The sequence below is a fragment of the Lissotriton helveticus genome, unplaced genomic scaffold (genome assembly GCF_964261635.1).
Source record: "Lissotriton helveticus unplaced genomic scaffold, aLisHel1.1 SCAFFOLD_559, whole genome shotgun sequence".
Taxonomy (NCBI): Eukaryota; Metazoa; Chordata; class Amphibia; order Caudata; family Salamandridae; genus Lissotriton; species Lissotriton helveticus.
Genome location: NW_027612017.1, coordinates 357,411 through 382,624, shown reverse-complemented (window position 1 = coordinate 382,624; position 25,214 = coordinate 357,411). Strand labels below are relative to the sequence as shown.

The 25,214-nt window shown below is 51.8% G+C and overlaps 5 protein-coding genes across 5 annotated transcripts; 4 read left to right on the top strand and 1 right to left on the bottom strand.

Moving 5' to 3' along the window:
- The first annotated feature begins 5,514 nt into the window (after positions 1–5,514).
- Positions 5,515–6,224, top strand: LOC144807556 (histone H1.01-like). The gene has a single exon (XM_078673193.1). It carries the CDS (start codon positions 5,577–5,579, stop codon positions 6,222–6,224), a length of 648 nt encoding a protein of 215 aa, XP_078529319.1. The 5' UTR covers positions 5,515–5,576.
- Positions 6,225–6,898: 674 nt separating this feature from the next.
- Positions 6,899–7,984, top strand: LOC144807532 (histone H3). Its single transcript, XM_078673166.1, has one exon. It carries the CDS (start codon positions 7,133–7,135, stop codon positions 7,541–7,543), a length of 411 nt encoding a protein of 136 aa, XP_078529292.1. The 5' UTR covers positions 6,899–7,132; the 3' UTR covers positions 7,544–7,984.
- Positions 7,985–8,252: 268 nt separating this feature from the next.
- LOC144807505 (histone H2B 1.2-like) lies at positions 8,253–8,784 on the bottom strand. Its single transcript, XM_078673139.1, has one exon. The coding sequence runs from the start codon at positions 8,682–8,684 to the stop codon at positions 8,304–8,306; it is 381 nt and encodes a 126-aa protein (XP_078529265.1). The 5' UTR covers positions 8,685–8,784; the 3' UTR covers positions 8,253–8,303.
- A 159-nt stretch (positions 8,785–8,943) lies between these two features.
- LOC144807515 (histone H2A type 2-C-like) lies at positions 8,944–9,626 on the top strand. Its single transcript, XM_078673149.1, has one exon. It carries the CDS (start codon positions 9,006–9,008, stop codon positions 9,402–9,404), a length of 399 nt encoding a protein of 132 aa, XP_078529275.1. The 5' UTR covers positions 8,944–9,005; the 3' UTR covers positions 9,405–9,626.
- Positions 9,627–10,266: 640 nt separating this feature from the next.
- LOC144807547 (histone H4) lies at positions 10,267–11,221 on the top strand. The gene has a single exon (XM_078673183.1). It carries the CDS (start codon positions 10,512–10,514, stop codon positions 10,821–10,823), a length of 312 nt encoding a protein of 103 aa, XP_078529309.1. The 5' UTR covers positions 10,267–10,511; the 3' UTR covers positions 10,824–11,221.
- Positions 11,222–25,214: the final 13,993 nt, after the last annotated feature.

Below are 25,214 nucleotides of genomic sequence, written 5' to 3'. Positions count from 1 at the left end.
TATCCCCCTGGCTGGAGGTGTTAAATTAAAACACTTCACATGCCCAATAAAATCTGTTTCACCCCTTCACAGTATCAGGAAAGGCCTGCAAGGCCTTGTGCCTACTTCCAGCCTCCAGGCACCAATGTTACTGATACCTGTGACATGTGGTGGTGTTAAGCTTCAAGGGGATGAAGTCGCACCTTCTACCCAGGGTTATGGAGCTCAGCGCAGGGTAAGATTTCAGGTTATCCCCCCTGGCTTGAGGTGTTAAAGCAAAACACTTCACATGCCCAATAAAGTCTATTTCACCCCTTCACAGTATCAGGAAAGGCCTGCAAGGCCTTGGGCCTACTTCCAGCCTCCAGGCACCAATGTTACTGATACCTGGGACATTTGGAGGTGTTAAGCTTCAAGGGGAAGAAGTCACACCTTCTACCCAGGGTTATGGAGCTCAGCGCAGGGTAAGATTTCAGCTTTTCACCCCTAGCTGGATGTGTTGAAGCAAAACACTTCTCATGCCCAATAAAGTCTATTTCAACCCTTCACAGTATCAGGAAAGGCCTGCAAGGCCTTGGGCCTACTTCCAGCGTCCAGGCACCTGTGTTTGTGATACTTGTGACATTTGGAGGTGTTCAGCTTCAAGGGGATGAAGTCACACCTTCTACACAGGGTTATGGAGCTCAGCGCAGGGTAAGATTTCAGCTTTTCACCCCTAGCTGGATGTGTTGAAGCAAAACACTTCTCATGCCCAATAAAGTCTATTTCAACCCTTCACAGTATCAGGAAAGGCCTGTAAGGCCTTGGGCCTACATCCATTCTCCAGGCACCAATGTTACTGACACCTGTGACATTTGGTGGTGTTAAGCTTCATGGGGAAGAAGTCACACCTTCTACCCAGGGTTATGGAGCTCAGCGCAGGGTAAGATTTCAGGTTATTCCCCCTGGCTCGAGGTGTTAAAGCAAAACACTTCACATGCCCAATAAATTGTATTTCACCCCTTCACAGTATCAGGAAAGGCCTGCAAGGCCTCGTGCCTACTTCCAGCCCCCAGGCACCAATGTTACTGACACCTGTGACATTTGGTGGTGTTAAGCTTCATGGGGAAGAAGTCACACCTTCTACCCAGGGTTATGGAGCTCAGCGCAGGGTAAGAATTCAGGTTATTCCCCCTGGCTCGAGGTGTTAAAGCAAAACACTTCACATGCCCAATAAATTGTATTTCACCCCTTCACAGTATCAGGAAAGGCCTGCAAGGCCTTGGGCCTACTTGCAGCCCCCAGGCACCAATGTTACTGACACCTGTGACATTTGGTGGTGTTAAGCTTCAAGGGGAAGATGTCACACCTTCTACCCAGGGTTATGGAGCTCAGCGCAGGGTATGATTTTAGGTTATCCCCCTGGCTGGAGGTGTTTAAGCAAAACACCTCACATGCCCAGTACAGTGTATTTCACCCTTTCCCAGTATCAGTAAAGGCCTGCAAGGCCTTGTGCCTACTTCCAGCCTCCAGGCACCAATGTTACTGATACCTGTGACATTTGGTGGTGTTAAGCTTCAAGGGGATGAAGTCGCACCTTCTACCCAGGGTTATGGAGCTCCGCGCAGGGTAAGATTTCAGGCTTCACCCCAGGCTTAAGGCGTGAACATAGAACAATTACCATACACAACAATGTGTATTTCACCCATTCACAGTATCAGGAAAGGCCTGCTAGGCCTTGGGCCTACTTCCAGCCTCCAGGCACCAATGTTACTGATACCTGTGACATGTGGTGGTGTTAAGCTTCAAGGGGATGAAGTCACACTTTCTACCCAGGGTTATGGAGCTCAGCGCAGGGTAAGAATTCAGGTTATCCCCCTGGCTGGAGGTGTTAAAGCAAAACACTTCACATGCCCAATAAATTGTATTTCACCCCTTCACAGTATCAGGAAAGGCCTGCAAGGCCTTGGGCCTACTTCCAGCCTCCAGGCACCAATGTTACTGATGCCTGTGACATTTGGTGGTGTTAAGCTTCAAGGGGATGAAGTCACACCTTTTACCCAGGGTTATGGAGCTCAGTGCAGGGTAAGAATTCAGGGTATCCCCCTGGCTGGAGGTGTTAAAGCAAAACACTTCACATGCCCAGTACAGTGTATTTCACCCTTTCCCAGTATCAGGAAAGGCCTGCAAGGCCTTGTGCCTACTTCCAGCCTCCAGGCACCAATGTTACTGATACCTGTGACATTTGGCGGTGTTAAGCTTCAAGGGGAAGAAGTCACACCATCTACCCAGGGTTATGGAGCTCAGTGCAGGGTAAGATTTCAGGTTATCCCCCTGGCTTGAGGTGTTAAAGCAAAACACTTCACATGCCCAATAAAGTCTATTTCACCCCTTCACAGTATCAGGAAAGGCCTGCAAGGCCTTGGGCCTACTTCCAGCCCCCAGGCACCAATGTACTGATACCTGTGACATTTGGTGCTGTTAAGCTTCAAGGGGATGAAGTCACACCTTCTACCCAGGGTTATGGAGCTCCTCGCAGGGTAAGATTTCAGGCTTCACCCCAGGCTGGAGGCGTGAAAATAGAACAATTACCATACACAGCAATGTGTATTTCACCCATTCACAGTATCAGGGAAGGCCTGCAAGGCCTTGTGCCTACTTCCAGCCTCCAGGCACCAATTTTACTGATACCTGTGACATTTGGTGGTGTTAAGCTTCAAGGGGATGAAGTCACACTTTATACCCAGGGTTATGGAGCTCAGCGCAGGGTAAGATTTTTGGTTATCCCCCTGGCTGGAGGTGTTTAAGCAAAACACCTCACATGCCCAGTACAGTGTATTTCACCCTTTCCCAGTATCAGGAAAGGCCTGCAAGGCCTTGTGCCTACTTCCAGCCTCCAGGCACCAATGTTACTGATACCTGTGACATTTGGTGGTGTTAAGCTTCAAGGGGAAGAAGTCCCACCTTCTACCCAGGGTTATGGAGCTCAGCGCAGGGTAAGATTTCAGGTTATCCCCCTGGCTTGAGGTGTTAAAGCCAAACACTCCACATGCCCAAGAATGTCTATTTCACACCTTCACGGTATCAGGGAAGGCCTGCAAGGCCTTGGGCCTGCTTCCAGCCTCCAGGCACCAATGTTACTGATACCTGTGACATTTGGTGGTGTTAAGCTTCAAGGGGAAGGAGTCACATCTTCAACCCAGGGTTATGGAGCTCAGTGCAGGGTAAGAATTCAGGGTATCCCCCTGGCTGGAGGTGTTAAAGCAAAACATTTCACATGCCCAATAAGGTCTATTTCTCCCCTTCGCAGTGTCGGGAAAGGCCTGTAATGCCTTTGGCCTATTTCCAACCTCCAGGCACCATTTTTTGGGATACATGTAACATTTGGAGGTGTTAATCTTCAAAGGGATACAGTTGCTCCTTCTACCCAGGGCTATGGAAGTATGCACAGGGGGAGATCGCAGGTTTTCCCCTTGGAAGGAGGCGGAGAAGTAAAACACTTCCCTCAAATCCAAGGCGGCAAGGCTGAAATCTTACCCTATGCAGAGCTCCGTAGTTCTGGGTAGACGGAGTGCCATTGTCCCCTTGCAGCTGAGCACATCATAATTTCACATTTATCACTAAAACATGTGTTTGGTGGATAGAAATGTGCCCATGTCTCTGCAGGCCAAGGCCTGATCTTTCAAATGGGTGTATGTACCTTTTAGGCTAGGTGAAGTGTTTTCATTTCTTCACCTCCACTCGTGAGGGAAATCTTGAATCTTACCCTGCCTGGAGCTCCAAATCCCTGGGTAGAAAGAGTGACTTAGTGCCCTTGAATCTGAAAACCTCATAATGTCACAAATATCACTAAAGCAGGTCCCTGGTGGCTAGAAATGCCCCAGAGCCCTGAAGGCTCTATTCTGATATGGTGACTGGGTTATTTTGTGCTGTTTTGGGCCGTGTGAAGTATTTTATTCTTACACCGCCACCCCAGGGAAAGACGTGAAATATTTTCCTGTGCGGAGCTCTATATCTCTGGGAAGAAGGGCTGACGTTGTCCCCTTTATTCTGGAAACCTCATAGTATCAGATATATTACTAAAACAGGTTCCTGGAAGCTAGGGATGGGCCAGGGTACCTGAAGGCTAAGATCTGAAACTGTGAATGGTGTTCATGTACGTCTTGGACTATGAGAAGTGTTTTATTTGTGTTTCCCTCTACCTACATATAAGGCGAAAACCTGTAATTAGCAGTAGACCTCAATCAGGCTGCCAGGCGCAGAATCTGATTTGTCGGCGCAGGTCGCACTCTTGACATGCCATTTGATTCAGGAGTGGTCCCCACCCCAGCAATCGGGCTCAATACAACATTGATAGTCACAGGCCTCACTCTGTACTGTGGGATGTATGATGTAACAATTAGATTGCGGTACATTACATTGCTGTTTTAGGCGCTCTCCACGACTTGCACGGGAGGGCGCTCTAGACTTAGGAATAGTATGATTTACTATTCGAACTCCAGCCTAAGTAAGGTAGGGAAGGTGTTGGAATAGTAAATCGCACTATTCCATAGTCTAGTGCGCCCTCCCGTGCAAGTCGTGGAAAAGACTTGCGTTGTAAATGCAGCGATCGAAATGTACTGCGGTGTTTTGACCGCGTTGTTAAGGTCGGTTCCCGTCCAAAGATGTCACCTGAGATGTAAACCTAACTCCAGCTGTGAACATCAGCTCAGCAGAGTGCCTCCATGCAGGTACTGGGGTCACCATTTCAGGTGCCTTCACACCTTCTGCTCTCACGCTGGGTGCCAATGTAGGTCTAACTCGGCCGCCTGCCTCTATTGTGTCACTGTGTGTTTATTATGTTTAGTGTGCCCCCGTCTCCTCCAGCTCGGCGCTTGGCAGTGAATGCCCTCTGGCTGCATGTGAAGCTACCAGCGCGCAGCCGCCTTGTGATGCCCGTGAGTCTTGAGCCCGGCCCGTGCCCCGCTGCTTGTAAAAATCCCCCGGCTGCCCCCGAGTCGTGGGTGCCACAGCCGAGGGTGCAGGCGCGCGGCGAGGGCCCCCCTGACCCCCGGGCCGGGGCCCCCTGTTGTTGTCTTCGCTTCCCCGCTCGGCCGGCGGAGCCCTGTGTTACTTCGGCCCGTTCCAGAACGCGCTCCCCGCGTCCCCCTGAGCCCCATTGTGACGCCACAGGGCCCGCTCCCTGCAGGAGGCCCCTCCCGCCCGCGGGCCGCCGCTCCCGGCCTCAGAGCGCGAGGGTGGACCGGGGGAAAGGGGCCCGGGGCCCGGGATTCAAGGCACGGGGGCGTCAGCCATCGGGGGAGGGCAGAGATTCACGGCGGATTACAAGCCTCTGAGGACGGGGTCGGCTGAAACGGGGGAGGGCACGGGAAGGGGTTGAAGTTGGGCTTCTTTTCATGTGTGTATGGGAGCGTGTGTTTAACGGATTGTGTTTAAAAACTTAGATAATCCGATAGTAGGAAACACAAAAGTCAGCTCGGAGCAGAGAGCCGAGTGCGCCTCGCACACAGCCCTCACTCCTCGGAACCAATCAGGGGCTGGCTCCTCCCTATATATGCACGGGGCTCGGGTTGGGAGGTACATTTCTGTTCTGTGACAGCGCCGAGACTCGTATTGCAATGGCAGAAACCGCTCCAGCCGCCGCGGCTCCTCCCGCTGAGGTCGCCCCCAAGAAGAAGCAGAAGAAAGCAGCGGGGGCCTCCAAGGCCAAGAAGCCTTCCGGTCCCAGCGTGTCCGACCTGATTTTGAAGTGTGTGACCGCCTCGGCCGAGAGGAAGGGAGTCTCCCTGGTGGCTCTGAAGAAGGCGCTGACCGCCGCCGGCTACGATGCGGACAAGAACAAGGGCCGCGTTAAGGTCTCCCTGAAGAGCCTGGTCAGTAAAGGCGCCCTAGCCCAGCTGAAGGGCACCGGGGCCTCCGGGTCCTTCAAAGTGAACAAGAAGCAGCTGGAGGGCAAGAAGGCAGCCAAGAAGACAGCTGCCAAGACCAAGAAGCCAGCGGCCAAGAAAGCTGCCCCTGCCGCCGCGAAGCCCAAAAAGGCTCCCGCGGGGGTCAAGAAGAGCCCGAAGAAGGTCAAGAAGCCAGCAGCAGCCAAGAGCCCCAAGAAGCCCAAGGCTGCCCCTGCCAAGAAGGCTGCCAAGAGCCCAGCGAAAGCCAAGGCGGCGAAGCCCAAAGTAGCCAAGAAAAGCCCTGCCAAGGTAGTCAAACCCAAGGCAGCCAAGCCCAAAGCAGCGAAGCCCAAAAAGGCAGCGCCCAAGAAGAAGTAAGGGCTGGCACCGAGACACTGCAAACACAACGGCTCTTTTAAGGGCCACCACCCTATCTAGAAGAGAGCGTGTTCCTCCCCACCTTTGCACCCACCCAATGGCCCCACTTCTCAAAAATAAACCGCACCATACATCCATAGCGCACTTTTCCACACGCGAGTGCCGCGTGTGATCTTGGCCATATAAACGGCTCTTTCGGTGCTGCGTGGATTGAAATCGTTATTACATAGAAAATAAGGGGGTCCGGGAGTTATAAGGCCTCCGTTTATAATACATGTGCAATAACGTGTGTGTCTCTGTGCTTTCACTGTACCCGGGCAGACTCTAAATAGTGTCTGCATAAAGCAGATGATTGTGAACTTTAATTGGAGCGCAGGTAACTGCGTGCTCCAGGGTGAGGGTAAAAAGCGGGTCTGGGAGTTATAAGACCTCAGTTTATTATAAACGTGTTTGTGTTGGTGCTTTCACTGTATCCGGGCAGACTCGATATAGCGCCTGCATAAAGCAGACGATTGTGAACTTTCAATCGAGCGCAGGTAACGGGGGCGTGTTCCAGAGTGACCAAGGGCAGTGTGCTTATGACATCTCGGGCTCCTCTCCCGGTTGACCGGGGTCGAGTCGTCCTCGTGACTACAAGTGGATGGACGGACGGAGACAAAGGCTGACCGAGGCGCGGGCTCCGGCGCCATCATCCAAGGGGGGGGTCTCTTTTATCCACAGCTCATTGGACAGCTAGGCTGCAGCCTCCAGTTCAGTATCCAATCGTTGCACACCGCGGGCTATTTTCGAACGTGGGGCGGTCTCCTCAGCCAACCAGAGCAGCCCTCCGTCTGTGAGGGCATAAATAGGGCTCTTTCCCTGGTAGACGCCATTCTTCTCTGCCTTCGCTGAGAGAGACCGCTCCCGCCATGGCCCGCACCAAGCAGACAGCCCGCAAGTCCACCGGCGGCAAAGCGCCCCGCAAGCAGCTGGCCACCAAGGCAGCCCGCAAGAGCGCGCCTGCCACCGGAGGAGTCAAGAAGCCTCACCGCTACCGGCCAGGCACCGTGGCTCTCCGCGAGATCCGCCGCTACCAGAAGTCCACCGAGCTCCTCATCCGCAAGCTGCCCTTCCAGCGCTTGGTGAGGGAGATCGCCCAGGACTTCAAGACCGACCTGCGCTTCCAGAGCTCCGCCGTCATGGCCCTGCAGGAGGCCAGCGAGGCCTACCTGGTCGGGCTCTTCGAGGACACCAACCTGTGCGCCATCCACGCCAAGAGGGTGACCATCATGCCCAAGGACATCCAGCTGGCCCGTCGCATCCGAGGCGAGAGGGCCTAAGGAGACGGACCGACCCGAACAACCACCACCACAACGGCTCTTTTAAGGGCCACCACCCTGTCACCTACGAGCTTCTCTTATCTGTCATGGCATGTGTTTTACAGGTTAGGGAGGGTGTGCTGTGAGTACCACGGTCACTGGGCAACTTATACCGGCTCTGGGTTAACCAGAGCACTCTGTGTTCACAGTGCATAAACGCCTGTTCAATGTGTCCATCTAATAATAAAAAGCCTTTTTATAGGGGGTTGTGCAGGGATCCGCTGGTCACAAGCCACCGCTTAAGGGGCATCTGTGTCCCCGGTACATCGGGTTCGTGTGTCTGATTTCGGGAACGTTTGCCCCGGGGTGAACTAACGCCGTTCCCCAGGGTCTTAAAAGTACAAACACAACGTTAAACCCGCTCACAGAGACACTGTTCGCCCCCAACATGGAAAACCATAAGCCCGGGGGGGGGGGGGGGGCAGATGTGTGAATTCCCCAGTGGGTTTATTGAACCTCATCGTTACAGTGCTCATGTGACACTTGGTCCCATTCATATAGACATGTTAATTTAAAGAGGCGGAACGGGTTGCCTGCTGTCGGCCCTCGGTCTGCAGCAAGCCCCGTGAGAGCGGGCCTTTCTGCACTTAACATTACCCTTAAAAAACACATATTCCAAAACACATTTCTCCGGTCATAATAGAAGCACGTTAGCTCTTAGGGGAGGAAGTGGTTGGCCCTTAAAAGAGCCGTTGTGTTCGTTGGGGTGCGCCTGGAAGCCTTACTTGGCGCTGGTGTACTTGGTGACGGCCTTGGTGCCCTCCGACACGGCGTGCTTGGCCAGCTCTCCGGGGAGCAGAAGGCGGACTGCGGTCTGGATCTCCCGGGAGGTGATGGTGCGCCGCGAGTTGTAGTGAGCCAGTTTGGAAGCCTCTGCAGCGATGCGCTCGAAGATGTCGTTCACGAAGGAGTTCATGATGCCCATGGCCTTGGAGGAAATGCCGGTATCCGGGTGCACCTGCTTCATCACTTTGTAAATGTAGATGGCATAGCTTTCCTTCCTGCTCCTCTTGCGCTTCTTCCCGTCCTTCTTGGGCGGCTTGGAGAGCGCTTTCTTGGAGCCCTTCTTGGGTGCCGGCGCGGACTTGGCTGGTTCAGGCATGGTCGACGCTCTTTCGCTGCTTGCTGTGGAGCCGAGAGAAATGATGCCTGGGCGTCCGGCACTTGTATTTATAGGCTGGGCGTGCAAAGCAGCTTCTTCCCGTTTCTCCTTTCTCATTGGCAGGGCCCCCACTTCCTATTGTAATGCGGTTCTGGGACACTGATTGGTTAAACAGAAGCCCGCCTCCCTCCATTGAAAAGTACTATCGGCGCCTAGCTGTCAACCAATCAGACGCTCCCGAAGTCTTTATATTACCGGAGTCCAGCAGAAGGCGCAGTACCATTCTCTCTGTTGTGTGACTGAGACCCTAGATCGATCGCCATGTCTGGACGCGGAAAGCAAGGAGGAAAGGCCCGCGCCAAGGCCAAGACACGCTCTTCCAGAGCCGGGCTCCAGTTCCCCGTGGGCCGTGTGCACAGGCTGCTCAGGAAGGGAAGCTACGCCGAGAGGGTGGGCGCCGGTGCCCCCGTCTATCTGGCTGCAGTGCTGGAGTACCTGACCGCTGAGATTCTGGAGCTGGCTGGCAACGCCGCCCGGGACAACAAGAAGACCCGCATCATCCCCAGACACCTCCAGCTGGCCATCCGCAACGACGAGGAGCTGAACAAGCTGCTGGGCCGAGTCACCATCGCCCAGGGAGGAGTCCTGCCCAACATCCAGGCCGTGCTGCTGCCCAAGAAAACCGAGAGCCACAAGGCACAGGGCAAAGCAAGCAAGTAAAGGCCCGCAGACCACCGTGGAAACGCACCCTAAACACAAAGGCTCTTTTCAGGGCCATCCACAGACTCCATCAAAGAGCGTATCCGTGCCGAGGTGTTACTCTGGCGGCTTCATAGATGCGGCAGCGCCCGCCACCGTAGCTTTGTAGTGGAGGGCATGCCCAAGCTCTGGCCGTACACTTTAATGTTGTCCCGTCCCAAAGCCTAGCATGAGGCAGACCATATCGATGTTTTTGTTATACATATATAATTTTTAATTTTCAGGGACACGTTTTGCAGACGTGCCCCAGCCGAGCGGGCACCGAACGCGAGGGTTAGGCGGGCCGCGGTGACAAGTGGGGGCCTGGAAGGGAGGAGTGTGTGTGTTTGACTGATCAGTGCACCGGCGGCAGCTGCTGAGCCAAGCCGAGCGGGCACCGAACGCGAGGGTTAGGCAGGCCGCGGTGACAAGTGGGGGGGGGGGGGGGGGGGCTGGAAGGTAGGAGTGTGCGTGTTTGACTGATCAGTGCACCGGCGGCAGCTGCTGAGCCCCCCATCGGGAGCCCCTGACAGAGGCGGGCTGGGAGCGCGCTCTTTTTCAAACAATATATACATATATATTTTTTTCTTTTCATTTTTGGGGGACACATTTTGCAGGCTTGCCCCAGCCGGGCGCGGGATGTGGGCAGTGCTACGAGGTTGCAGGCGGCCAAACGCAGCGGGGTGGTGCCGGTGAGGCCGCTAACGTGTGTGGCTCCATTAAAACATACAGAGCCTTCTGCTTATATTGGACAGGGGGCTCCGAACGCAGGGGATGGGTGGCCCGCGGTCACAAGGGGAGGCCGGGAAGGGAGGTGCTTGCGTGTGTTTGACTGTGATCTGTGCACTGCCAGCGGCAGCTGCTGAGCCAGCCCATGACAAAGGCGGGCTGGGAGCCCGCTCTTTTTCAGAAGGCAACGGCCGCTCCAGCCCCCGCTTCCTGCAGAAGGCGGGCCGGGTCCGAGCTCTCCCGCCTCACAGGGCGTCACGTGGGCGCTTGGAGCTCCCGCGCAGGTCCGCTGAGCCTCCATAGAAAGCAGCCGGTGCTGGTTTTCCTCTTCATTTCTGCTCCCAGCACCGAGAAGAGAACATGTCTGGACGCGGCAAAGGAGGGAAGGGGCTCGGCAAAGGCGGCGCCAAGAGACACCGCAAGGTGCTCCGGGACAACATCCAGGGCATCACCAAGCCGGCCATTCGCCGCCTGGCGCGCCGTGGCGGAGTCAAGCGCATCTCCGGCCTCATCTACGAGGAGACCCGCGGGGTGCTCAAGGTTTTCCTGGAGAACGTGATCCGGGACGCCGTCACCTACACCGAGCACGCCAAGAGGAAGACCGTCACCGCCATGGATGTGGTCTATGCCCTGAAGCGCCAGGGCCGCACTCTCTACGGATTCGGCGGTTAAACCACGGAAAAAAAGGAAAAAAAAAACAACCCAAAGGCTCTTTTAAGAGCCGACCACCATGTCGTGTGAGAGCTGTGTCTATGAACTATTATCGCCGCAGCGCAGGGCTGCTATCTAGGCCCACACTCGCTCGGGAGGGGAGGAGGGGGGAACCCGGGGAGTTGCTCCGCAGCCACTCTGCTCTGGAAGGCACGGCCGGGAAGGCGGGTTTACCCCGTCCCACGGGCCCGCCACCATGGAGCTCTAAACTAGGGACCAAAGGTGGGTTCAGCCCGGCCCAGGGGCCCGCCACCGTGGAGCCCTTGCCTGGGGACCTACGGTGGGTTTAGCCCGGCCCGGCTGCCCGCCATCATGGAGCCCTTGTCTGGGGACCTACGGTGGGTTTAGCCCCGACCAGGGGCCCGCCATCATGGAGCCCTTGCCTGGGGGCCTACGGTGGGTTTAGCCCGGACCAGGGGCCCGCCATCATGGAGCCCTTGCCTGGGGACCTACGGTGGGTTTAGCCCGGAGCAGGTGCCCGCCATCATGGAGCCCTTGCATGGGGACCTAAGGCGGGTTTAGCCCGGCACAGGGCCCCACGAGTCACGCAGTTCTAAGGGGGGTGTTTAGACCGGCCCAGGTGCCCGCCATCATGGAGCCCTTGCATGGGGACCTAAGGCGGGTTTAGCCCGGCACAGGGCCCCACGAGTCACGCAGTTCTAAGGGGGGTGTTTAGACCGGCCCAGGTGCCCGCCATCATGGAGCCCTTGCATGGGGACCTAAGGCGGGTTTAGCCCGGCACAGGGCCCCACGAGTCACGCAGTTCACCGACTATTAAGCCCCCCACGTAGTGGGGGCTTACAGCGCCTGGCTGGGAAACAAAGTTGGAGATAGCGCGGCCGTTCCGCCGCCCGGCCATCTGGTCGCCGCAGCTCACTGGGCCATCTGGTCGCCCCTCTGTGGGTCGACCAGATGGCCCAGTGAGCTGCGGCGACCAGATGGCCGGGCGGCGGATTGGCCGCGCTAACTCCGACTTTGTTCTCCACCCAGGAGCTGTAAGCCCCCACTACGTGGGGGGCTTAATAGTCGATAAAATAGGGTTCCCATGCAGGCCCAAGGAAGCGGGTGTGGGATCCTAATTTTTGTGGTGAACCGCCATGTCCCTTTAGGGGTCCCTGTGGGCCTTTAAGCCCCCGTTTCAGTATTTTTATTTTTTTTGTGTGGGCATTTTGGTTCAAGGGGACGATGGCACTAATTCTACCCGGGGCTGGGGAGCTCAGATTCGGGTACAATTTCAGGTTCCCCCCCGTAGGTGGAGGTCGGAAAAAAAAAAACTTAAAAAAAAAAAACATACACGCATTTCTTTCTTTTTTTTAACAAACTCCTTAGGTTCAAGGGGACAAAGTCACTTTTTCTTCCCGGGGCTATGGAGCTCCGATTCGGGTAAAATCTCAGTTTTCCCCCCTTAGCTGGAGGTCGGCAAAAAAAAAAAAAAAAATAAACACACACATTTCTTTTATTTTTTTTTACTAACTCCTTATGTTCAAGGGGACACAGTCCCTTTTTCTTCCCGGGGCTATGGAGCTCCGATTCGGGTAAAATTTCCGGTTTCCCCCCTTAGCTGGAGGTCGGCAAAAAAATCAAAAATAAACACACACACATTTCTTTTTTTTTTTTTACTAACTCCTTAGGTTCAAGGGGACAAAGTCACTTTTTCTACCCGGGGCTGTGGAGCTCCAATCCGGGTACAATTCCTGGTTTAACCCCTAAGCTGAAGGAGGGCCAAAAAAAGAAAAATAATAATTGTATATATATATATATATATATATCACAAATTAATTACAATAAGTCCCTCGCAGTATGGGATCTGAAAAAGTGTCTCTGTTCCATTTTTAGTCTCCAGGCACCCGTTTAAAACTGTTAACATTTATCACATTTTATTAAGGTTCAAGGGGACTAAGTCACTTTTTCTACAGAGGGCTATGGAGCTCCGATTAGGGTTATATTTCAGGATTTACCCCTTGGCTGGAGGTGGAGAAATACAAAACGTCATTCAAAAACCCCTTTACATTATCAGACATCAGTCTCCCAAGCCCATTTCTAGCCTCCAGGCACAGAGTGGCTATTTCTACTCAGAGCTATGGTGCTCCGCGCAATGTGAGATTCCCCCCTGTTACAGTATCAGCTCAAGGCTGTGGGCCCGTTTGCAGCCTCCATACACCTCTTTTAGTGATAATTGTAACATTTGGCGGAGTTAATCTTCAAAGGGGATACAGTTGCTCCTACTAGCCTGGGCTATGGAGCTCCGCGCAGGGTAAGATGTCAGGTTCCACTCCTGGCTGGAGGTGGGAAAACAGAATAATTCTTTATTCCAACACTGTATCTAACCCCTTTACAGTATCAGACCTAGGCCTGCAAGACCGTAGGCACATTTCCAGCCTCCAGGCACCTGTTTTAGTGATACTTGTGACATTAGGAAGCCTGCAGCTTCAAGGGGACAGAGTCACTCCTTCTACCCAGGGTAATGGAGCTCCGAACAGGGTAAGATTTCTGGTTATTCCCCTGGCTGGAGGTGTTAAAGCAAAACACTCCACATGCCCAATAAAGTCTATTTCACCCCTTCACTGTCTCAGGAAAGGCCTGCAAGGCCTTGGGCCTACTTCCAGTCTCACGGCACCAATTTTACTGATACCTGTGACATTTGGAGGTGTTAAGCTTCAAGGGGAAGAAGTCACACTTTCTACCCAGGGTTATGGAGCTCAGTGCAGGGTAAGAATTCAGGTTACCCCCCCTTGCTGGAGGTGTTAAAGCAAAACACTTCTCATGCCCAATAAAGTCTATTTCAACCCTTCACAGTATCAGGAAAGGCCTGCAAGGCCTTGGGCCTACTTCCACCCTCCAGGCACCAGTGTTTGTGATACTTGTGACATTTGGAGGTGTTCAGCTTCAAGGGGATGAAGTCACACCTTCTACCAAGGGTTATGGAGCTCAGCGCAGGGTAAGATTTCAGCTTTTCGCCCCTAGCTGGATGTGTTGAAGCAAAACACTTCTCATGCCCAATAAAGTCTATTTCAACCCTTCACAGTATCAGGAAAGGCCTGCAAGGCCTTGGGCCTACATCCATTCTCCAGGCACCAATGTTACTGATACCTGTGACATTTGGTGGTGTTAAGCTTCAAGGGTAAGAAGTCACACTTTCTACCCAGGGTTATGGAGCTCAGCGCAGGGTAAGACTTTAGGTTATCCCCCTGGCTGGAGGTGTCAAAGCAAAACACTTCTCATGCCCAATAAATTGTATTTCACCCCTTCACAGGATCAGGAAAGAGCTGCAAGGCCTCGTGCCTACTTCCAGGCACCAATGTTACTGACACCTGTGACATTTGGTGGTGTTAAGCTTCATGGGGAAGAAGTCACACCTTCTACCCAGGGTTATGGAGCTCAGCGCAGGGTAAGATTTCAGGTTATTCCCCCTGGCTCGAGGTGTTAAAGCAAAACACTTCACATGCCCAATAAATTGTATTTCACCCCTTCACAGTATCAGGAAAGGCCTGCAAGGCCTTGGGCCTACTTGCAGCCCCCCAGGCACCAATGTTACTGACACCTGTGACATTTGGTGGTGTTAAGCTTCAAGGGGAAGATGTCACACCTTCTACCCAGGGTTATGGAGCTCAGCGCTGGGTAAGAATTCAGGTTATCCCCCTGGCTGGAGGTGTTACAGCAAAACACTCCACATGCCCAATAAAGTTTATTTCACCCCTTCACAGTATCAGGAAAAGCCTGCAAGGCCTTGGGCCTACTTCCAGCCTCCAGGCACCAATGTTACTGATGCCTGTGACATTTGGTGGTGTTAAGCTTCAACGGGATGAAGTCACACCTTTTACCCAGGGTTATGGAGCTCAGCTCAGGGTAAGATTTCAGGTTATCGCCCTGGCTTGAGGTGTTAAAGCAAAACACTTCACATGCCCAATAAAGTCTAGTTCACCCCTTTCACAGTATCAGGAAAGGCCTGCAAGGCCTTGTGCCTACTTCCAGCCCCCAGGCACCAATGTTACTGACACCTGTGACATTCGGTGGTGTTAAGCTTCAAGGGGAAGAAGTCACACCTTCTACCCAGGGTTATGGAGCTTAGCGCAGGGTAAGATTTCAGGTTATCGCCCTGGCTTAAGGTGTTAAAGCAAAACACTTCACATGCCCAATAAAGTCTATTTTACCCCTTTCACAGTATCAGGAAAGGCCTGCAAGGCCTTGTGCATACTTCCAGCCTCCAGGCACCAATGTTACTGATACCTGTGACATGTGGTGGTGTTAAGCTTCAAGGGGATGAAGTCACACCTTTTACCCAGGGTTATGGAGCTCAGCGCAGGATTTCAGGTTATCGCCCTGGCTTGAGGTGTTAAAGCAAAACACTTCACATGCCCAATAAAGTCTATTTCACCCCTTTCACAGTATCAGGAAAGGCCTGCAAGGCCTTGTGCCTACTTCCAGCCTTCAGGCACCAATGTTACTGATACCTGTGACATTTGGAGGTGTTAAGCTTCAAGGGGATGAAGTCACACCTTCTACCCAGGGTTATGGAGCTCAGCGCAGGGTAAGATTTCAGGTTATCGCCCTGGCTTGAGGTGTTAAAGCAAAACACTTCACATGCCCAATAAAGTCTATTTCACCCCTTTCACAGTATCAGGAAAGGACTGAAAGGCCTTGGGCCTACTTCCAGCCTCCAGGTACCAATGTTACTGACACCTGTGACATGTGGTGGTGTTAAGCTTCAAGGGGATGAAGTCACACCTTTTACCCAGGGTTATGGAGCTCAGCGCAGGGTAAGATTTCAGGTTATCCCCCTGGCTTGAGGTGTTAAAGCAAAACACTTCACATGCCCAATAAAGTCTATTTCACCCCTTCACAGTATCAGGAAAGGCCTGCAAGGCCTTGGGCCTTCTTCCAGCCACCAGGCACCAATGTACTGATACCTGTGACATTTGGTGGTGTTAAGCTTCAAGGGGATGAAGTCACACCTTCTACCCAGGGTTATGGAGCTCCTCGCAGGGTAAGATTTCAGGCTTCACCCCAGGCTGGAGGCGTGAAATTAGAACAATTACCATACACAGCAATGTGTATTTCACCCATTCACAGTATCAGGAAAGGCCTGCAAGGCCTTGGGCCTACTTCCAGCCTCCAGGCACCAATGTTACTGATACCTGTGACATGTGGTGGTGTTAAGCTTCAAGGGGAAGAAGTCACACCTTCTACCCAGGGTTATGGAGCTCAGCGCAGGGTAAGAATTCAGGTTATCCCCCTGGCTGGAGGTGTTAAAGCAAAACACTCCACATGCCCAATAAAGTCTATTTCACCTCTTCACAGTATCAGGAAAGGCCTGCAAGGCATTGGGCCTACTTCCAGCCTCCAGGCACCGATGTTACTGATACCTGTGACATGTGGTGGTGTTAAGCTTCAAGGGGAAGATGTCACATCTTCTACCCAGGGTTATGGAGCTCAGCGCAGGGTAAGATTTCAGGTTATCCCCCCTGGCTGGAGGTGTTAAAGCAAAACACTTCACATGCCCATTAAAGTCTATTTCACCCCTTCACAGTATCAGGAAAGGCCTGCAAGGCCTTGTGCCTGCTTCCAGCCTCCAGGCACCAATGTTACTGATACCTGTGACATGTGGTGGTGTTACGCTTCAAGGGGACGAAGTTGTACCTTTTACCCAGGGTTATGGAGCTCAGCGCAGGGTAAGATTTCAGGTTATCACCCTGGCTGGAGGTGTTAAAGCAAAACACTTCACATGACCAATAAAGTCTATTTCACCCCTTCACAGTATCAGGAAAGGCCTGCAAGGCCTTGTGCCTACTTCCAGCCTCCAGGCACCAATGTTACTGATACCGGTGACATTTGGAGGTGTTAGGCTTCAAGGGTATGAAGTCACACCTTCTACCCAGGGTTATGGAGCTCAGTGCAGGGTAAGAATTCAGGTTATCCCCCTGGCTGGAGGTGTTAAAGCAAAACACTTCACATGCCCATTAAAGTCTTTTTCACCCCTTCACAGTATCAGGAAAGGCTCTGTGCCTACTTCCAGCCTCCAGGCACCAATGTTACTGATACCTGTGACATTTGGTGGTGTTAAGCTTCAAGGGGAAGAAGTCACATCTTCTACCCAGGGTTATGAAGCTCAGCGCAGGGTAAGAATTCAGGTTATCGCCCTGGCTTGAGGTGTTAAAGCAAAACACTTCACATGCCCAATAAAGTCTATTTCACCCCTTCACAGGATCAGGAAAGGCCTTGTGCCTACTTCCAGCCTCCAGGCACCAATGTTACTGATACCTGTGACATTTGGTGGTGTTAAGCTTCAAGGGGAAGAAGTCACACCTTTTACCCAGGGTTATGGAGCTCAGCGCAGGGTAAGATTTCAGGTTCTCACCCTGGCTTGAGGTGTTAAAGCAAAACACTTCACATGCCCAATAAAGTCTATTCCACCCCTTCACAGTATCAGGAAAGGCCTTGTGCCTACTTCCAGCCTCTTGGCACCAATTTCACTGACACTTGTGACATTTGTAGGTGTTCAACTTCAAGGGGATGAAGTTGCACCTTCTACCCAGGGTTATGGAACTCAGCGCAGGGTAAGATTCCAGGCTTCACCCCTGACTGGAGGTGTTAAAGCAAAACACTTCTCATGCCCAATAAAGTCTATTTCACCCCTCCACAGTATCAGGAAAGGCCTGCAAGGCCTTGGGCCTACTTCCAGCCTCCTGGCACCAATTATACTGATACCTGTGACATTTGGAGGTGTTAAGCTTCAAGGGGATGAAGTCGCACCTTCTACCCAGGGTTATGGAGCTCCGCGCAGGGTAAGAATTTAGGTCATCCCCCTGGCTGGAGGTGTTAAAGGAAAACACTTCACATGCCAAATAAAGTCTATTTCACCCCTCCACAGTATCAGGGAAGGCCTGCAAGGCCTTGTGCCTACTTCCAGCCTCCAGGCACCAATGTTACTGATACCTGTGACATATGTTGGTGTTAAGCTTCAAGGGGATGAAGTCACACCTCTTACCCAGGGTTATGGAGCTCAGCGCAGGGTAAGATTTCAGGTTATCGCCCTGGCTTGAGGTGTTAAAGCAAAACACTCCACATGCCAAATAAAGTCTATTTCACCCCTTCACAGTATCAGGAAAGGCCTGCAAGGCCTTGGGCCTACTTCCAGCCTCCAGGCACCAAAGTTACTGATACCTGTGACATTTGGTGGTGTTAAGCTTCAAGGGGAAGAAGTCACGCCTTCTACCCAGGGTTATGGAGCTCAGTGCAGGGTAAGAATTCAGGTTATCCCCCTGGCTGGAGGTGTTAAAGCAAAACACTTCACATGCCCATTAAAGTCTATTTCACCCCTTCACAGTATCAGGAAAGGCCTGCAAGGCCTTGTGCCTACTTCCAGCCTCCAGGCACCAATGTTACTGTTACCTGTGACATGTGGTGGTGTTAAGCTTCAAGGGGATGAAGTCACACCTTTTACCCAGGGTTATGGAGCTCAGCGCAGGGTAAGATTTCAGGTTATCCCCCTGGCTTGAGGTGTTAAAGCCAAACACTCCACATGCCCAATAAAGTCTATTTCACGCCATCACAGTATCAGGAAAGGCCTGCAAGGCCTTGTACCTACTTCCAGCCTCCAGGCACCAATGTTACTGATACCTGTGACATTTGGTGGTGTTAAGCTTCAAGGGGAGGAAGTCACACCTTCTACCCAGGGTTATGGAGCTCAGCGCAGGGTAAGAATTCAGGTTATCCCCCTGGATGGAGGTGTTAAAGCAAAACACTTTGCATGCCCATTAAAGTCTATTTCACCCCTTCACAGTATCAGGAAAGGCCTGCAAGGCCGTGTGCCTACTTCCAGCCTCCAGGCACCAATGTTACTGATACCTGTGACATGTGGTGGTGTTAAGCTTCAAGGGGATGAAGTCACACCTTCTACCCAGGGTTATGGAGCTCAGCGCAGGGTAAGAATTCAGGTTATCCCCCTGGCTTGAGGTGTTAAAGCAAAACACTTCACATGCCCTATAAAGTCTATTTCACCCCTTCACAGTATCAGGAAAGGCCTTGTGCCTTCTTCCAGCCTCTAGGCACCAATTTCACTGACACTTGTGACATTTGTAGGTGTTCAACTTCAAGGGGATGAAGTTGCACCTTCTACCCAGGGTTCTGGAACTCAGCGCAGGGTAAGATTTCAGGTTATCGCCCTGGCTTGAGGTGTTAAAGCAAAACACTCCACATGCCAAATAAAGTCTATTTCACCCCTTCACAGTATCAGGAAAGGCCTGCAAGGCCTTGGGCCTACTTCCAGCCTCCAGGCACCAAAGTTACTGATACCTGTGACATTTGGTGGTGTTAAGCTTCAAGGGGAAGAAGTCACGCCTTCTACCCAGGGTTATGGAGCTCAGTGCAGGGTAAGAATTCAGGTTATCCCCCTGGCTTGAGGTGTTAAAGCCAAACACTCCACAAGCCCACTAAAGTCTATTTCACACCTTCACAGTATCAGGAAAGGCCTGCAAGGCCTTGTACCTACTTCCAGCCTCCAGGCACCAATGTTACTGATACCTGTGACATTTGGTGGTGTTAAGCTTCAAGGGGAGGAAGTCACACCTTCTACCCAGGGTTATGGAGCTCAGCGCAGGGTAAGAATTCAGGTCATCCCCCTGGCTGGAGGTGTTAAAGCAAAACACTTTGCATGCCCATTAAAGTCTATTTCACCCCTTCACAGTATCAGGAAAGGCCTGCAAGGCCGTGTGCCTACTTCCAGCCTCCAGGCACCAATGTTACTGATACCTGTGACATGTGGTGGTGTTAAGCTTCAAGGGGATGAAGTCACACCTTCTACCCAGGGTTATGGAGCTCAGCGCAGGGTAAGAATTCAGGTTATCCCCCTGGCTTGAGGTGTTAAAGCAAAACACTTCACATGCCCTATAAAGTCTATTTCACCCCTTCACAGTATCAGGAAAGGCCTTGTGCCTTCTTCCAGCCTCTAGGCACCAATTTCACTGACACTTGTGACATTTGTAGGTGTTCAACTTCAAGGGGATGAAGTTGCACCTTCTACCCAGGGTTCTGGAACTCAGCGCAGGGTAAGATTCCAGGCTTCACCCCTGACTTGAGGTGTTAAAGCAAAACACTTCTCATGCCCAATAAAGTCTATTTCACCCCTCCACAGTATCAGGAAAGGCCTGCAAGGCCTTGGGCCTACTTCCAGCCTCCTGCCACCAATTATACCGATACCTGTGACATTTGGAGGTGTTAAGCTTCAAGGGGAAGAAGTCATATCTTCTACCCAGGGTTATGGAGCTCAGCGCAGGGTAAGAATTTGGGTTATCCCCCTGGCTGGAGGTGTTAAATTAAAACACTTCACATGCCCAATAAAGTCTGTTTCACCCCTTCACAGTATCAGGAAAGGCCTGCAAGGCCTTGGGCCTACTTCCAGCCTCCAGGCACCAATGTTACTGATACCTGTGACATGTGGTGGTGTTAAGCTTCAAGGGGATGAAGTCACACCTTCTACCCAGGGTTATGGAGCTCCGCGCAGGGTAAGAATTTAGGTCATCCCCCTGGCTGGAGGTGTTAAAGGAAAACACTTCACATGCCAAATAAAGTCTATTTCACCCCTCCACAGTATCAGGGAAGGCCTGCAAGGCCTTGTGCCTACTTCCAGCCTCCAGGCACCAATGTTACTGATACCTGTGACATTTGGTGGTGTTAAGCTTCAAGGGGAAGAAGTCACATCTTCTACCCAGGGTTATGGAGCTCAGCGCAGGGTAAGAATTTGGGTTATCCCCCTGGCTGGAGGTGTTAAATTAAAACACTTCACATGCCCAATAAAGTCTGTTTCACCCCTTCACAGTATCAGGAAAGGCCTGCAAGGCCTTGTGCCTACTTCCAGCCTCCAGGCACCAATGTTACTGATACCTGTGACATGTGGTGGTGTTAAGCTTCAAGGGGATGAAGTCACACCTTCTACCCAGGGTTATGGAGCTCAGTGCAGGGTAAGAATTCGGGTTATCCCCCTGGCTGGAGGTGTTAAAGCAAAACACTTCACATGCCCAATAAAGTCTATTTCACCCATTCACAGTATCAGGAAAGGCCTGCAAGGCCTTGGGCCTACTTCCAGACCCCAGGCACCTGTTTTTGTGATACTTGTGACATTTGGAGGTGTTCAGCTTCAAGGGGATGAAGTCACACCTTCTGCCCAGGGTTATGGAGCTCCGCACGAGGTAAGATTTCAGGTATCACCCCTGCCTAGATGTGTGAAAACTCAAAACATCACATACACAACAAAGTGTATTTCCCTCCTTTACAGTTACAGGGAAAGGTCCGCAAGGCCTCTGGCCTACCTCCAGCCTCCAGGCAGCAGTTTTAATGAAACTTGTGACATTTGGCGGTGTTAAAGTTCAAGGGGACGAAGTTGTACCTTCTACCCAGGGTTATTGAGGTCAGCGCAGGGTAAGATTTCAGGTTATCACCCTGGCTGGAGGTGTTAAAGCAAAACACTTCACATGCCCAATAAAGTCTATTTCACCCCTTCACAGTATCAGGAAAGGCCTGCAAGTCCTTGTGCCTACTTCCAGCCTCCAGGCACCAATGTTACTGATACCTGTGACATGTGGTGGTGTTACGCTTCAAGGGGATGAAGTCACACCTTTTACCCAGGGTTATGGAGCTCAGCGCAGGGTAAGAATTCAGGTATGCGCCCTGGCTTGAGGTGTTAAAGCAAAACACTTCACATGCCCAATAAAGTCTATTTCACCCCTTTCTCAGTATCAGGAAAGGCCTGCAAGGCCTTGGGCCTACTTACAGCCTCCAGGCACCAATTGTACTGATACCGGTGACATTTGGAGGTGTTAAGCTTCAAGGGTATGAAGTCACACCTTCTACCCAGGGTTATGGAGCTCAGTGCAGGGTAAGAATTCAGGTTATCCCCCTGGCTGGAGGTGTTAAAGCAAAACACTTCACATGCCCATTAAAGTCTTTTTCACCCCTTCACAGTATCAGGAAAGGCCTGCAAGGCCTTGTGCCTACTTCCAGCCTCCAGGCACCAATGTTACTGTTACCTGTGACATGTGGTGGTGTTAAGCTTCAAGGGGATGAAGTCACACCTTTTACCCAGGGTTATGGAGCTCAGCGCAGGGTAAGATTTCAGGTTATCCCCCTGGCTTGAGGTGTTAAAGCCAAACACTCCACATGCCCAATAAAGTCTATTTCACGCCTTCACAGTATCAGGAAAGGCCTGCAAGGCCGTGTGCCTACTTCCAGCCTCCAGGCACCAATGTTACTGATACCTGTGACATTTGGTGGTGTTAAGCTTCAAGGGGAAGAAGTCACACCTTCTACCCAGGGTTATGGAGCTCAGCGCAGGGTAAGAATTCAGGTTATCCCCCTGGCTGGAGGTGTTAAAGCAAAACACTTTGCATGCCCATTAAAGTCTATTTCATCCCTTCACAGTATCAGGAAAGGCCTGCAATGCCGTGTGCCTACTTCCAGCCTCCAGGCACCAATGTTACTGATACCTGTGACATGTGGTGGTGTTAAGCTTCAAGGGGATGAAGTCACACCTTCTACCCAGGGTTATGGAGCTCAGCGCAGGGTAAGAATTCAGGTTATCCCCCTGGCTTGAGGTGTTAAAGCAAAACACTTCACATGCCCAATAAAGTCTATTTCACCCCTTCACAGTATCAGGAAAGGCCTGCAAGGCCTTGGGCCTACTTCCAGCCCCCAGGCACCTGTTTTTGTGATACTTGTGACATTTGGAGGTGCTCAGCTTCAAAGGGGATGAAGTCACACCTTCTACCCAGGGTTATGGAGCTCAGTGCAGGGTAAGATTTCAGTTTATCCCCCTGGCCTGAGGTGTTAAAGCCAAACACTTCACATGCCAAATAAAGTCTATTTCACCCCTTTCACAGTATCAGGAAAGGCCTGCAAGGCCTTGGGCCTACTTCCAGCCTCCAGGCACAAATTTTACTGATACCTGTGACATGTGGTGGTGTTGAGCTTCAAGGGGATGAAGGCACACCTTTTACCCGGGGTTAAGGAGCTCAGTGCAGGGTAAGATTTCAGGTTATCCCCCTTGCTCGAGGTGTTAAAGCAAAACACTACACATGCCAAGTAAAGTCTATTTCACCCCTTCACAGTATCAGGAAAGGCCTGCAAGGCCTTGGGCCTACATCTATTCTCCAGGCACCAATTGTACTGATACCTGTGACATTTGGTGTTGTTCAACTTCAAGGGGATGAAGTCACACCTTCTACCCAGGGTTATGGAGCTCAGCGCAGGGTAAGATATCAGCTTTTCACCCTTAGCTGGAAGTGATGAAGCAAAACACTACACATGCCAAGTAAAGTCTATTTCACCCCTTCACAGTATCAGGAAAGGCCTGCAAGGTCTTGTGCCTACTTCCAGCCTCCAGGCACCAATGATACTGATACCTGTGACATTTGGTGGTGTTAAGCTTCAAGGGGATGAAGTCACACCTTCTACCCAGGGTTATGGAGCTCAGTGCAGGGTAAGAATTCGGGTTATCCCCCTGGCTGGAGGTGTTAAAGAAAAATACTTCACATGCCCAATAAAGTCTATTTCACCCCATCACAGTATCAGGAAGGACCTGCAATGCCTTGGGCCTACTTCCAGCCTCCAGGCACCAATTATACTGATACCTGTGACATTTGGTGTTGTTCAACTTCAAGGGGGTGAAGTCACACCTTCTACCCAGGGTTATGGAGCTCAGCGCAGGGTAAGATTTCAGGTTATCGCCCTGGCTTGAGGTGTTAAAGCAAAACACTTCACATGCCCAATAAAGTCTATTTCACCCCTTCACAGTATCAGGAAAGGCCTGCAAGGCCTTGGGCCTACTTCCAGCCCCCAGGCACCAATGTACTGATACCTGTGACATTTGGTGGTGTTAAGCTTCAAGGGGATGAAGTCACACCTTCTACCCAGGGTTATGGAGCTCCTCGCAGGGTAAGATTTCAGGCTTCACCCCAGGCTGGAGGCGTGAAAATAGAACAATTACCATACACAGCAATGTGTATTTCACCCATTCACAGTATCAGGAAAGGCCTGCAAGGCCTTGGGCCTACATCCAGCCTCCAGGCACCAATTTTACTGATACCTGTGACATTTGGTGTTGTTAAGCTTCAAGGGGATGACGTCACACCTTTTACCCAGGGTTATGGAGCTCAGCGCAGGGTAAGATTTCAGGTTATCCCCCTGGCTTGAGGTGTTAAAGCAAAACACTTCACATGCCCAATAAAGTCTATTTCACCCCTTCACAGTATTAGGAAAGGCCTGCAAGGCCTTGGGCATACTTCCAGCCTCCAGGCACCAATGTAACTGATACCTGTGACATTTGGTGGTGTTAAGCTTCAAGGGGATGAAGTCACACTTTCTACCCAGGGTCATGGAGCTCAGCGCAGGGTAAGAATTCAGGTTATCCCCCTGGCTGGAGGTGTTAAAGCAAAACACTTCACATGCCCATTAAACTCTATTTCACCCCTTAACAGTATCAGGAAAGGCCTGCAAGGCCTTGTGCCTACTTCCAGCCCCCAGGCACCAATGTTACTGATGCCTGTGACATTTGGTGGTGTAAAGCTTCAAGGGGATGAAGTCGCACCTTCTACCCAGGGTTATGGAGCTCTGCGCAGGCTAAGATTTCAGGTTATCCCCCTGGCTGGAGGTGTTAAAGCAAAACACTCCACATGCCCAATAAAGTCTATTTCACCCCTTTACTGTATCAGGAAAGGCCTGCAAGGCCGTGGGCCTACTTCCAGCCTCCAGGCACCAATTTTACTGATACCTGTGACATTTGGTGGTGTTAAGCTTCAAGGGGATGAAGTCACACTTTATACCCAGGGTTATGGAGCTCAGCGCAGGGTAAGATTTTTTGGTTATCCCCCTGGCTGGAGGTGTTTAAGCAAAACACCTCACATGCCCAGTACAGTGTATTTCACCCTTTCCCAGTATCAGGAAAGGCCTGCAAGGCCTTGTGCCTACTTCCAGCCTCCAGGCACCAATGTTACTGATACCTGTGACATTTGGTGGTGTTAAGCTTCAAGGGGAAGAAGTCACACCTTCTACCCAGGGTTATGGAGCTCAGTGCAGGGTACGATTTCAGGTCATCCCTCTGGCTGGAGGTGTTAAAGCAAAACACTTCACATGCCCAATACGTTGTATTTCAGTCCTTCACAGTATCAGGAAAGGCCTGCAAGGCCTTGGGCCAACTTCCAGCCCCCAGGCACCAATGTTACTGATACCTGTGACATTTGGTGGTGTTAAGCTTCAAGGGGAAGAAGTCACACCTTCTACCCAGGGTTATGGAGCTCAGCGCAGGGTAAGATTTCAGGTTATCGCCCGGGCTTGAGTTGCTAAAGCAAAACACTTCACATGCCC

Coding starts and splice junctions, on each gene's coding strand:
- LOC144807556 (XM_078673193.1), top strand. CDS start 5,577: ATGGCAGAAACCGCTCCAGCCGCCGCGGCTCCTCCCGCTGAGGTCGCC.
- LOC144807532 (XM_078673166.1), top strand. CDS start 7,133: ATGGCCCGCACCAAGCAGACAGCCCGCAAGTCCACCGGCGGCAAAGCG.
- LOC144807505 (XM_078673139.1), bottom strand. CDS start 8,684: ATGCCTGAACCAGCCAAGTCCGCGCCGGCACCCAAGAAGGGCTCCAAG.
- LOC144807515 (XM_078673149.1), top strand. CDS start 9,006: ATGTCTGGACGCGGAAAGCAAGGAGGAAAGGCCCGCGCCAAGGCCAAG.
- LOC144807547 (XM_078673183.1), top strand. CDS start 10,512: ATGTCTGGACGCGGCAAAGGAGGGAAGGGGCTCGGCAAAGGCGGCGCC.